General features: G+C 41.8%; 1 protein-coding gene across 12 annotated transcripts in view; it reads right to left on the reverse strand.

Moving 5' to 3' along the window:
• Positions 1 to 12,622, reverse strand: part of dgkh (diacylglycerol kinase, eta) — a 65,519-nt gene that overhangs the window by 5,042 nt on the left and 47,855 nt on the right. For 7 of the 12 annotated variants that reach the window (XM_081599003.1, XM_081599008.1, XM_081599000.1 and 4 more), the window contains 13 exons: positions 11,284 to 11,418; positions 11,060 to 11,177; positions 10,229 to 10,339; positions 9,496 to 9,592; positions 8,985 to 9,092; positions 7,864 to 7,977; positions 7,649 to 7,783; positions 6,360 to 6,520; positions 6,169 to 6,274; positions 5,664 to 5,756; positions 5,393 to 5,512; positions 2,706 to 2,811; positions 1,322 to 1,452 (listed from right to left, as the gene is read on the reverse strand). In XM_081599003.1, the coding sequence (XP_081455129.1) occupies positions 1,322 to 1,452; positions 2,706 to 2,811; positions 5,393 to 5,512; positions 5,664 to 5,756; positions 6,169 to 6,274; positions 6,360 to 6,520; positions 7,649 to 7,783; positions 7,864 to 7,977; positions 8,985 to 9,092; positions 9,496 to 9,592; positions 10,229 to 10,339; positions 11,060 to 11,177; positions 11,284 to 11,418 (1,535 nt within the window). Of the gene's footprint in view, positions 1 to 1,321; positions 1,453 to 2,705; positions 2,834 to 5,392; positions 5,513 to 5,663; positions 5,757 to 6,168; positions 6,275 to 6,359; positions 6,521 to 7,648; positions 7,784 to 7,863; positions 7,978 to 8,984; positions 9,093 to 9,495; positions 9,593 to 10,228; positions 10,340 to 11,059; positions 11,178 to 11,283; positions 11,419 to 12,622 lie in introns of all 12 variants that reach the window. The other 5 variants (XM_081599032.1, XM_081599010.1, XM_081599001.1 and 2 more) reach the window with 4 other exon arrangements.

The raw sequence follows: 12,622 nt of genomic DNA on the forward strand, positions 1-12,622 counted from the left end.
CACATTTCATGAACTAGAAAGTACAACCTAGGAGTGAGTGCTTTTCTTGATCCCAACTCATTTTAGGATAGAACATGCCAAGGTTTCTAGACTCAAAATTGTCCATTGCAGTAGATTTGAAGAAAAAATTTTTGTACATTTTTAACTTGACTTTTTTAACTACATAAACACTCATAATATGTGGCAGCATCATTTTAAAACAATAAACACGAGAAACAATGAACATCAGTTTATTATTTCTCAGACACAAAACCAACTTCCCTAAAAAGGAAAAGTTAACCGTGACAGGACGACTGATTGGGTTTCAGTCCTGGTGCTGCTTCTTTACTGGTTCACTGAAGAACCAGTAAAGAAGCAGAAAGCGAGATCACATCTTAGACTGATGCCGGGTTTTATTCAAAAGCACATGTATTTAAAAGTTGGATATGAAATAATCTCTTTCCCCCTGTTTTTATCCAAACTTGAAAGCATTAGTTTTGTTTTTTGTGTGTTTTTAAGGTTTGTCAAGCAGGACTGATCACAGACCAGACTAAAGAGAGAAACTCAGTTCTTTATACACAAGATAACAATACAAAAACATTTTAGAGTATGAATTATAATTTAGTTTGTACACTAAAGAATTTGAACAGAAGTAGAGCAAAAACAAAAATCCTATAAGACATTTTTCATTCAGTGCAGTGAAGCAATTAGAGTCAGAGACCTAAAACACAATAAACCTGTAAATAAACAAAAATATGAATGGGTCAAAAGCACAAAACAGTCATCTGGCTGTCAGATATTTAACAGAATCACCCTTATATTATCAGTTCATGCTAAATCTGATATACGTCTTTGTGTTTTAGGAGGAGCTGCTCGGTCCAACCAGGCGTTTTTGCACAGCTGAATTGTTGCCATGAAGGATTTCTCAGACATCCATGAAAGAGTCAAGGCAACACTCCAGGTACGTTGTTGATGAGCGAAAAACATTATTACACGATGTGAAGCTCAAAAAAGATGATTTTACACAATGCTGCCCCTTTAAAACATCACAGGTCATCAGATTGTGGTCTTCAACAAGTCGCTCAAGCTAGGCTTGAATCCCCTCCCGCCCCCCCAGCGTCTTCTGCTTCCCTCCTGGTCAGTAAACACAGTGTTAGTGGGTTAGCAGGTCTTAATCACCGAGCAACACCAGACAGTGGAAGCCAAGCAGAGCGATGCAGCAGGGAGACATGGGACAGGCCACAGAGCCATAGAGAAGCAACACACCAACAGGAGACAGGAAGAACTGATTGTCGGACTCACTACGAGCTGTAAACACCAGTGTGTGTGTGTGTGTGATTACCTTTAGGTCCCTCCTCTCCAGGTGCAGCAGCTCTGAGCCTCGGATGTCGTGCCGTATGAAGGTGTCTCTGTACTCCCCGAGACTCAGCTGTTCCAGCCAGACGCCCACCTCCTCTGTGCCCCACCTCTCCACTACTCACACACACACCCGCACCCGCACACACACACACACGCACACACACACACACGCACACACACACACAAAGCAGAGCAGAGAGGAGCTCAGAGCGCCTCACAGGTACCACTTCACCTGAATCTCTGACTCATTTCACCCAGGATCTTTCTCTCTCACACACACACACACATGGCGATGGCGTCACAAACAAGCACACACACACACACACACACAGAAAAGCTCAGATGGGCTCAAACTGGTAAATTACAGGTGAGGAAGAGAGGAAGGATGGAGAGAAATGCAGTGGCGGCGGATTGGCAGGGAAAGGATGAAGAGGCTGATAGGTGGTAAGAAGGATGCAACCTGTTTCAGGTGAGAGTTTGGGGTGAGTGCAGATGAAGGAGGGCTGGGGGAGGGGGTCATGCTTTAACTAGGCCTGCCACAATAACAAATTGTCCCAGTAGTTATTGTGATAAACGAGAATATTGCTGTCTTGAGACCATTTTCAAGTAATATAGTCATAATGCCATAATAATGCAAGTTCACCTGCTAACAAACATTTAACACTGAACTGGGAGACATTTTGAATATTCAAAATAAATAAAGAAAACAACTAAAAGGAACAAACAAAATGGACGCTCAGGTCTTTGCAAATTAAACTGATTAAAAGAAAAAGAAAAAAGGGACAAATTGAGACCAAAGTACCAGACTGAAGACTTCAGTCATCCAGTGTTTGGTAGAAAGAGAGAGAGAAAAGAGAAAAATGCTGAACCATGCAAATGTTTCTTAGTTCATCATGAGATTCACTGATTTATTGATTATTGTGACAGGCTTAGCATCAACTGGGGTTGGGACACAGAAGATGGAGGAGGAGAGAGGAGAGAGGAGGCAGAAGCCTTAGAGGTCTGCAGGAAGTTCAGCCTGCGGTGACAGGAAGACCCTCCCCCCCCCTACCCGTCTGGACAACCGGTTCAGCCTGACGAGCTACAACCGGATCACCTCCGCTCTTCCACAAACCCGGACGGGAGCATGAATGAAGGGGTGGGGGTGCAGGTTGATGGTTCGGGATGTAACACCTCAACCACACGCCGTTTGTGTCACCAAGCATTTCCACCTCTACGTGTCGACTTCATGCACGTCCTTATCTAAAGGAAGCAACGCGGCCTCCGAGGCACCACGTTACGCTTCGGGCTAATTGACCTTTGACCCTTCCTGAGCAGCTGTGGGTACGTGTGTCTGCTCAGAGAGGTGACGGTGCGAGCGCCCCTACCTGACTGAGGGCTCGTCTTCTTGGCGGCCTTCTCCTTCTTGAACTTGGGCACTATGCGGAACACGCTGCTGCGACTGTTCCTCTTGCCGTAACCCAGAGAGGGGTCCTGGTACATAAGCACAGTCAACCTATAGCCTTTCATTTAGCTACTCAACTCTCTTGTTCTCTGGAGCAATGCTACATTTTAGCAAGACTAGCAGCAAAACCGTGGGAACACTTTGTGAATTAGATGGGGAGGGGCGGGATGCACCGTAAAACATTGTCTTTATGGGGCCCGATGCAGCCTTTTGCCAATCAATGGCCGCAGCGTACACTAGCTGCGGCCATTGAGCAAAACATCAACGATATTATGCTAATGTCGAAAAAACTAAATTTTGCAATTGCAGTGTTTCTGTTGAATAAGAAATGCAATCACAGTCACACGTGAATAAGATTGTTCACGTGATAAGATGTTACAAAACATGCTGCGCCGCCGTCCTCCTGCCACTTCATGTCTTCTTCTTCTTTGTCTTTTTCTGCCAGTAGTAACATCAGGTGGTTGATCACATGACTTGTGTGATGCGAAAAAGTGTTGCCATTGCAGTTTTGCGAAACATACTAATTTTGATACAGCTGAAAAGCCGCCTCATCCTAGTGCAAAAACGTTTTACCGATAAAATGGAGCCTTTTTGTAATTGCTGTGTTTGTTTTCTAAAGTCCAATTGCCACAATTATTTGGTCAATGGAAACGCAGCTAGTGACTATAAAAAGTATTCACGCCACTTTGATGTCTTATCTTTTTATTGCTTTTGGAAAATCAATCATGATCTACCAAATGTTGATCTTTGTCAAAATCTTTGTCAAAAACTTCATTTTGACAAATACGTTTTTTTCTTTTTTTTAAATTACAGTTACATATCTTGTGATTTATGAAGGGAGTGGCTTGAACTAATCAGAAAGTCAAAGCTGAAACGTTACATTTTAAAAGCAAAATAACCTGCAAAGGTACCGTTCTTTCCGCACTATAAGGCGCACCTTCAATGAATGGCCTATTTTAAAACTTTTTTCATATATAAGGCGCATAGAATAGACCCTACAGTAGAGGCTGGAGTTACGTTATGCATCCACTAGATGGAGCTGCACTAAACGGAATATCAACAAAACAGTCCGACTCCAGTCGGCGAGGAGAGCCTTCCACGACTGGGTCGGGGCGTGGCCGGACGATGGTCACCCTTCTCTGTTCGCGCACAGCATGTTGGTGGAGAACGTGGTGCTAAATTACCTGCAGACGACCCGATTATCAGGTTGGTAGATAGGTCAGTCAAACTTTATTAACAAACCAGCGTTCTGACAACTATCCCAGCATGCACAGCACGCTTTTTCTTCTACGGGCGAAAATGAAATCGGCGGCTGCTTACCGTAGTTGCTAGACCTGTTGTGGCTCAATATTGGTCCATATACTGTATAAGGCGCACCGGATTATAAGGCGCACTGTCGGCTTTTGAGGAAATTGAAGGTTCTTAGGTGCGCCTTATAGTGCGGAAAATACGGTACATTAGTTTTAGAGAAAAACTAAATGTTAGGGATGTCCAGCAGTTTTCGAGCATTCCAGTCGTTACTGCTGGACACAAACGTAAACAATACTGGGGGCTGAAACGATTAATCAATTGATGAATTGACTATTGAAATAATCAACTAATTTAATAATCTTGAGTATATAGACACAGAGAAGCCATTTGTCAGATGAATTCTTTGTTATAAATGGTTAAGTGTTCACTTAAGGAATGCTGTGATTGCATCTTAGGAAATAAAATGTTTATTTTCTTTCTTAAAAAGGAATTGACTTATTTGTTTTGCAAATAGGCTTTAGTGGTCAAAAGAAAAATGTGCAGAATATGTCATTTTTTTTACATATTACCTGCCAGAATAATGAATAGAGCAATCAATTACTAAACTAATCGTTAGCTTATTTTAGCTAATTGTTACCTAAAAAGAGTTCACATTCTGACTGCCTGGTTCTGTTTTTATTAGAACCGAGTTGTAATGTGTCGCTGTTACCTCAAGGTGTCAGACTGACACTGACCAAGACTTAAGGACCAGACTCACATAAACTGGGTTAAGATGGATCCCTGAGCTAGAAAGTTACAGTAACTTCAGCTGCATTTCTTTTGCTACACTAAGTACTTCATGCGTATATGTAGGCTACGCCACCTGCTGGCATAAATGGAAACTGTAATTGCTCCGAGCGCAAAGAGGCCAGTTCCATGTTTTTTTAGATGTTGTTTCTTTTTTTCCACTAGTTTCAATAAAAGGCTAATTTTTAACAGTAAAAACATAAAAGCAAAAAATATCTTTTAAAAAAACCCTAAAACATGTTTTTAATGGCTCTAGGATCAGTCTTTGCTGATTAATATTTTTTTATCTCTTCTACAGAGGTATATTTTCAGTTTTTAAGAGGTTGGCTGTTTTTGCAACATAAGAACAGTTTCTACCACTTATATGTTGACCCTTATAACTAAAGAGTGAGATAAACTTCAATTTCTGTTTGGATTTACATGTTGCGTATGGATTGAAATGGTAAATTTTTAGACAAAGGGTTCACCTACTTCCCTACTCTGTTTGTTACATCGTCTTTTGTTTACATCTGTGTACATGAGCACACCTGTCTCTGCTGTGAGAAGCAGGAGCTGCTGACAGAGGCTGCTTACCTCCTCGTCGTTGGGCTGCAGTATGTGGTACAGCCAGGGGATTTCTCCCAGTTTGCCCAGTTCAACATCCAGGCTCTGCAAAGCACTGGACAGCTGCTCCTCCTCAGGCGGGTCCAGTTGCTGCCAGAAGCAAGAAAAGTCAACTCATTTAAAAAAACAAAAAACAAAGCAATAAAACCAGGAATTTTGGTCAAACCAAAAGATAATATATATATATATATATATATATATATATATATATATAGAGAAGAGAATCAATTCCAGAACTAACCAGAGAGACTCGTCCCAACAGAAGGGACTCAGTCTCGTTGTGCAGCGCCTTGACGGTGCTCGCCACCTCGATAGCAGTGTTCCTAGTCAGACTCTGGAGAAGGAACACAACCGGTAGTGAGGCTCACGTCACGCAATGAGCGGCTCATTAAACATCCTGAACACGAGCAACAAGACACGCTTCCTGTTGCAAGTTAAATAATCTGCCAGTGGAACTGGTACCTTTTTTTTTAAATCAACCTTAAGGAACTATTGATTCAAAACAAGCTCCTGTATTTAGCTGAAAAATTACTTGTAAGTTAGTTTTATCTTATTTCAAATGTACAAAGATATTTACATTGGAAACCAGACAAAAATACTGAGTAACATTTTCTGTCTTTTTCTGTATTTTTTACAAATACGTAAAATAAATGTTTTTAATCAAAGTTACATAGTGCAGCTTTAAATGTGCTGCTTTAAACAGACTGTAGTAATGTGCTGTCCTGGCTGTGTTAGTAGCTGCTTACCTCTGGGAACTTGGGGTGCATTTTGTTGATGGCGTGAGACGCGGCGTTAACAGCGTGAGCCAGCTCCTGCTCCAAAAGCCCGTTGGTTTTGGCGGCTTCGCATATCCTGCAGCCACATGGAGAGAACGCTTACAGGACTGCAGCCACGGCTAATGGACTCGGACCCGACATTCTGGATCAAGTGTTCCTACCTTGTGATGAGCTCTTCGGCCGCCCGGGCGCACATCTGCATCAGGGCGTTCTCCTCCTCTGTGGCCAGATCCACAGACTGCTGCGGGTAGAGGTGAGGCCGCAGCGGGGGCTTGTCGTACTTCAGTTTGTCCTCCCATGACTTCAGCGTGTTCTCAAACGCCTGCAGGAAACAGTTTGAGAAGGTTCAGGATAAGTTAGAGCTGCAATAAAACCAATACTAGCTTTAAATACATTTTTTGGTTTTTGAAGATTTAAGTTTTGGGAAATCTGGATTTTCCTTTTTCTTCAAAGCACTCCTTGGATTCCCATAGTTCAGAGTGATGTCAGCAAGACCAGGGAGGCCATCTTGTTTACAAGTTGTTGTTTTTTTTACCATTTATATTTATTTGGACTTTCAGGTCATGACAAAATATAAGAGTCAGGCTAAGTTCATTATGTTACAAGAACAAAGTCATGATAATAAAATTGAAGTACTACAAATTGCAAGTTGCTGAAAATGTGCTATATAAATAAAATTACCTTACAAGAATAAACTCTTAACAGGTCTCTAATAGGTAGTAATTTTATGAAAACTCCAACATGAAAGATAACATAAAATTTAAACAGATTTTTGCTCCAACATTTTAGATGTTCTTCTGGTAAGTTTTCATCATTATTGTGCTAATATTATGACTATATTCTCATAACTACTCCGTCATACAGAATGGATTATTGAAATACTGCAAAAACCCAAACTCTTACCAAGTATTTTTGTAGTTTCTAGTGTAGATAGTGTAGTACGCTTGAAATAAGACAAAACTAATTCATTAGTAATTTTTCAGCAATAGGAGATTGTTTTAAGTCAATAATTCCTTAATCATGATGAAAAGTACTAGTTCCACGAGCACATTATTTCACCTATATAACATGGAAAAAATGTGCCAGTGGAACTAGAACTTTTTCATGAATATTAAGGCATTATTGAGTTAAAACAAGCTCCTAAATCTTGCAAAAAAGTTACTTGTACGTTAGTTTTCTCTTACTTCAAGTGTGATAAGATGTCTAGCCCTTTGAGACGAGACAAAAAATACTTAGTAAAATTCTGTGTTTTTGAAGTATAAAATCCACTTTTTAAAAATATTTTCTGCCACTTTTAATTTTTTTTTGAGAAAATAAATGAAAAAAAAAAAAAAAGATCAAAACCAAAACTTGAATCAGGTATGAAAATAAACCAGGAGTTTTTATTTTTTAGCAGTGTCATCCTGTCTCCATCTCCTCCCCATCCCCCAGCCCAGCATGCCTCCCTCACCCGGTCTCTGGTGAGCATCTGCGCTCTGTTCTTGTGCTGGATCTTGATTACTCCGGGCGGCTGGATCCAGGCCTCGCCGTCCACCTGGATGGGAACGCCCTCGTCTCCCAGGATGGTGATCTTCACCGTTCGACACTGATTCAGACAGAGATGCGGGTTAGCTGGGAGGAAGCTGACTGTCGCCCTCGCTCGCTGCCGTCCGTGTTGCTGCTCACCTGGGCTATGCGATGATGTTGCAGCTTGATGACTCTGGACACGGCCATCTGCATGCTCCCAAACACGGCCACCACCTCCAGGATCTTATCGTCAAACGATGGAGCACAGAAGATCTGCACAGCATCACAGTACAACGTGAGAGATGCCTTTGTTGCATTTGAAGATGTTTCTCAGCAAAAATACAAAATCAATCTGCAGAGATGAAGTACTTTGGTTTTTTTCAAGATGGCAGGTGTGGATTTTTATTCAGGCACCTTAGATGGATCATTTATGTACTGAAAACGCACCAGAAAAACTGATTTACCTACCAGCAGTAGGTAAATCAGTTTACCTACGAAGTGTTGATAGCTCATAACTGAACGTTTTTAAATGAAACATGCCTGGAAACACAAAAACTAAAAATAATCCTGAGTTTACTAAATGACCGTAAAACTTTGGTATAAATTTACTAAAGCAGTTCTTCTCTACTTGACTCCTGGAGTTCATTTTCTAACTGACGTTGGCAGCTAGCTGCGCTGCAGTGCTAATGCTAAACCTTTATGTTGCCAGAAACAATATATTGTGACTGACTAACATGAACAGGTAGAAATACATAAAGATAAAACCAACACCATTAAAATCTGAAAATGAAATACGATACAGTATTTTAAAAAGAAATCCATTATAAAACTGAAAAGTTGAAAAATATAAGTGAAATTCAAAATTCAAAAATAAAATAAGGAAATATAGCAACTGCATCAATGCAGTTTCATCTTTTGCAAACACATTATAATTTACTCTTAAAATGTATTCTTGGATTGAGAAGTTATTCAAAGTTTCATTTTGAAAGTTATTTTTTATTATTACTTATTTCACTTTTGAAACCTGTTCTTTTCGTGGACTAATTTTTCTCCTCACACGTCAGCACCACATTTACATAACAGCACAGAGTGTGTGAGTGTGTCTTCTCCGGGGGCTTCCTCAGGGACATTAGCGAAATCTGACACTTTAACAAACCAGCCCACGTAGCGTCCGGTCTGCAGTACGTCAGGGTCGTGTCAAACCAGCGTCCGTCTGCGCCGGCATTCATTGGCTGGCAGCGGAGGAAAAACTGAGTGGTTTTTACTGTGACTGTACTCACATCGTCCTCCTTGGTGCCGCCCCAGAAGTTGGTTCCGCCTGCGTAGCTGGGGATGTTCAACACTGCAATCCCCTGTAGGCTGGGCAGGGGGATGTACTGACCGTCACACTGGAAGACATCAGGGCAAAGTAAAGCTCGGCTTCGGGTCGCTTAAGCAGCGACCCGAAGCTTAAGCTTCGGGTTGTAAAATCTCCGTGCGATTATACAACCCACATGCCGAATTAGTGTGATACTGCAGAGATTTACCCAAGGGACACTCAAATGTTGCAGGAATGACATCAAACAAAATGACTTAATCTTATTGTGTGGCATGCAGATGCTTTGTTTGCACTGATAAAGTCATCATGTGCGGTACGCTGAACACTTGGAGTGAGTCCAAGTGATGGCAGCCTGATCTACAACACCCCAAGATACGCAGCAAGTCATGTGACAGCAGATGACGGCTAATGCTGGAGTTCAACGTCCATCAAACACTTTCAATAGTCATTTTGAAACGCCACCGGTTCCTCACCTCCAGCTGCACTTTTTGCTCCAGGTTCTTGTAGGTTCTTTGCAGCAGCTCTTTGGTGCCCAGAACACCATACCACATCATGTTCTTCGTACGACTCCTGGGTTGGGGATGGTGCATTAGTCGTTTTATTGATATGGCCAGGGAAAAACATTTGTATTTAAATTAGTCTGTCAGGAAAAAGAACCGCAGAAATAACAGACCACAGGGTTAGCTGAAAAAAAAAAAACGAAATTACAAATGAGAGAAAATATTTTTAAAAAGTGGCTTTTATTTCAGTCCCTCCTTCAGTGAGATGTACAACAGCATAATTACGAGAACACAGTCATAATATTAGCAGAAGAAAGAAGAAATTTTACCAGAAGAACCAAGAAAAAAATTGCTTTGCTGAGAAAAAGTGCAGATACTTTTTGTAATGTTGTTTTTCATATTGGAATGTTTCATTGTCCAAATATTACAACTTTGTTCTGGTAATATTAAGACTCTATTCTCGTATTAGTTTGATTTCATTGTCATATGATTTTATTACCTCACTGTCACTGAAGTCTTGTAAGTTCATGAAAATAAAAATAAACATTTGTGGCCTCACTCTTATATTCTGTCATAGAATAGAGCTGAGTCCAAAGTCCAAAGTCAAAGTTTGACAAAAATCCACATTTTCCATAAATGAAATCTTCAAAACCCAAAACTTTGATGAATCGCTAACATCAATGTGTCGCCCGGCCCGGCGCATCACCTGCATTTCTCTGGATGCTCCTCTCTCTTGTTGTTGAACTCCAGAGAGATCTTGGCGTCCAAGCCGATGCCAAAGTAGTTATTCATGACGCATTTCTCCATGTAGCCATCTCTGCCGCACAAGGAGACAAAGAAACGTCTGTAAGCAAGACGGACACTGGCTACGTTTCCATTAGCCATAACATTTCACAAGTAACAAAAATCTATTCGCTTAATGGAAACAGCAATTTTGGGGAAAACTGATGTTTTCGGTAAAAAAATTTTTTTGCTTGTATCGAAATAGATGTATTTCACAAAACATTTTTTTCGCTTCACAAGGGTAATGTAATGAACAGATGGATGTTACTACTGGCAGAAACAACAAAGGAGACGACAGGAAGTGGAAGGAAGATGATGGTTTGTTGTTGCTGGCTCCACCAGAGCTCTCACAGCATCACAGCTCATAAAAAGTTGTGTCATTCTAACATATTGAATCCATAGCTCTTCTGTAAAATGGCCGACAACTATTTCCCCAAAACGCCACTCCCAAGTAGGTGGGGCTTGTCACTCCAATGCCTGAAGAAAACGCAGACGTCTCCTCTGATTGGCTGATAGATGATGAGCGCTAGCACCATTAATAAATCATGATTATGTCGCATAATTTCTCTGTCATAATTTTGAATGTCTTATCACGTGAACAAGCTAGAAACACCGCAATTGCGAAATGACATTCTTTGTTGGACATTAGCGGAATATAGACAAAGATTTGCGCATGTTTGTCATGGAAACGCGACTTCAGAGAGCAACTAGACATGTGAACGACAAAGAGAAGTGAAGGCAGTTCAGCTCTCACAGCGAGTCGAGGTCGGGGTCGATGAAGGGTGTCGCGCCGAACGGGTCAATGTTAGCCAGCAGCATCTTGCTAATGATGGAGCTTCCGGCGATGGAGGCGGCCAGCCCGGCTCGCAGCCCTGCACACAAACACAAAGCATCCGTCAGGAAACGGCACCGGGCTGCGGCTTCTGACGGAGTGGGGACATTTTGGTGCAACAGGTTGAGGTGTGTGTGTGCGTTTACCAGGGCAGATGATGCGTGTGTTGAGCACGGGGAGGTTCTCCTTGCTGGTGGTGAAGGGGGTGATGGTGAAGGGGCCGTACGACTGGGTGCTGCGGCTCACTCTGCTCTCTGTCGGGGAGCAGGGGCTCCGGGCGGCTGAACACACAGAGAAGCACACAGGGAACGCTTCAGTCTTTTCTCGACTGAACTGAATGGTTCCTAGGGTTCAAAACGACACACTGTGTAAAATAGAGCCTGTTTCATCTAATACTGACGCTGTGATAACAGGTAATGAAGCAGCCGAATAAAACAAACCCTCCAAATACAGGCTAATTCGTACAAAACTAAACGACTAACCATAATGTCTACTTTTACTAAGTGAGAACGATTAGTCTAAAAACAGATAATAGTTATCAGCTGACAGTGACATACTTCATAGGAGATCGTTCTTGGACAAGATCAATTTACACCTCTTTGACTGTTCTTACTGTGAATGTGTGAGCATCTGTCTGCTTTGCTCCTTATCGCTAAACTGAACCCGTCTTTCTCTCTCAGATATGGGGTCTCTGCGGACTGAAGAACATGCTCCTCAAATAATCAACTTAGAAGATTTCAACTGTAAAGCATCACAAAGAAATGTAAGCTGAGGCTGGTTTAGGAGCGTTTTTTTCTCAGAAGGACAGTGTTGTTTTCTTCAGCTGGAACTGGATGTTTTCTAACGCAGCAAAAATGAATTCAGCTTGGTCGTTTTTATAAAACTGCTAACATTGAGCACAATTTGTTACTTTAATTGTTACTGCAGTAGTACTTCAGAATATCATGATAAAATTCAAAGCCCATATCACACACCCATAGACATTAGGTAAGAAATAAGACATAAAGATATGAAAGGGCAACTTTATCTAACTTAAACACCTAAAACTGTCGTCTTGTTTTCAGATCCTGGTGTTTCCAGGTCAGAAAAGTCAACATGCAGTGAAAGGAAAGGTGGCAACACGAAGCTGAGCATTCGAGTGCTACCAGCATGTCGACTAACTGTAATAAAAAGTGAGGAAGAAAGGAAGCAGGACTCGGATAAACAGGAAGGCGTTCTGCCCCGCAGAGGTTGAAACGTCCTGTGGTCGGTCCAAGGGAGGGGGTCTCCATGGTAACCTGTCTGGACTTGGGGGACAGCTTCAAACAGCAGCTCTACCCTGCCGTCAGGTAGGCTCATTTATCACCGGAGAACTTCTCCGTGTCAACAGGCTGTTGTGGAAAACTGCAGATGTGAAGATAAACAGCTCAGCCTGAAGCAGGAGGTGGAATACCACAGCAGGGAAGCTCCTCTGCGCTCACTTTTAGCACTAATCCCTGAGTTTAT

This window comes from Poecilia reticulata, chromosome 2, assembly GCF_904066995.2.
Source record: "Poecilia reticulata chromosome 2, P_reticulata-male-v2, whole genome shotgun sequence".
In the NCBI taxonomy this organism is placed as follows: Eukaryota; Metazoa; Chordata; class Actinopteri; order Cyprinodontiformes; family Poeciliidae; genus Poecilia; species Poecilia reticulata.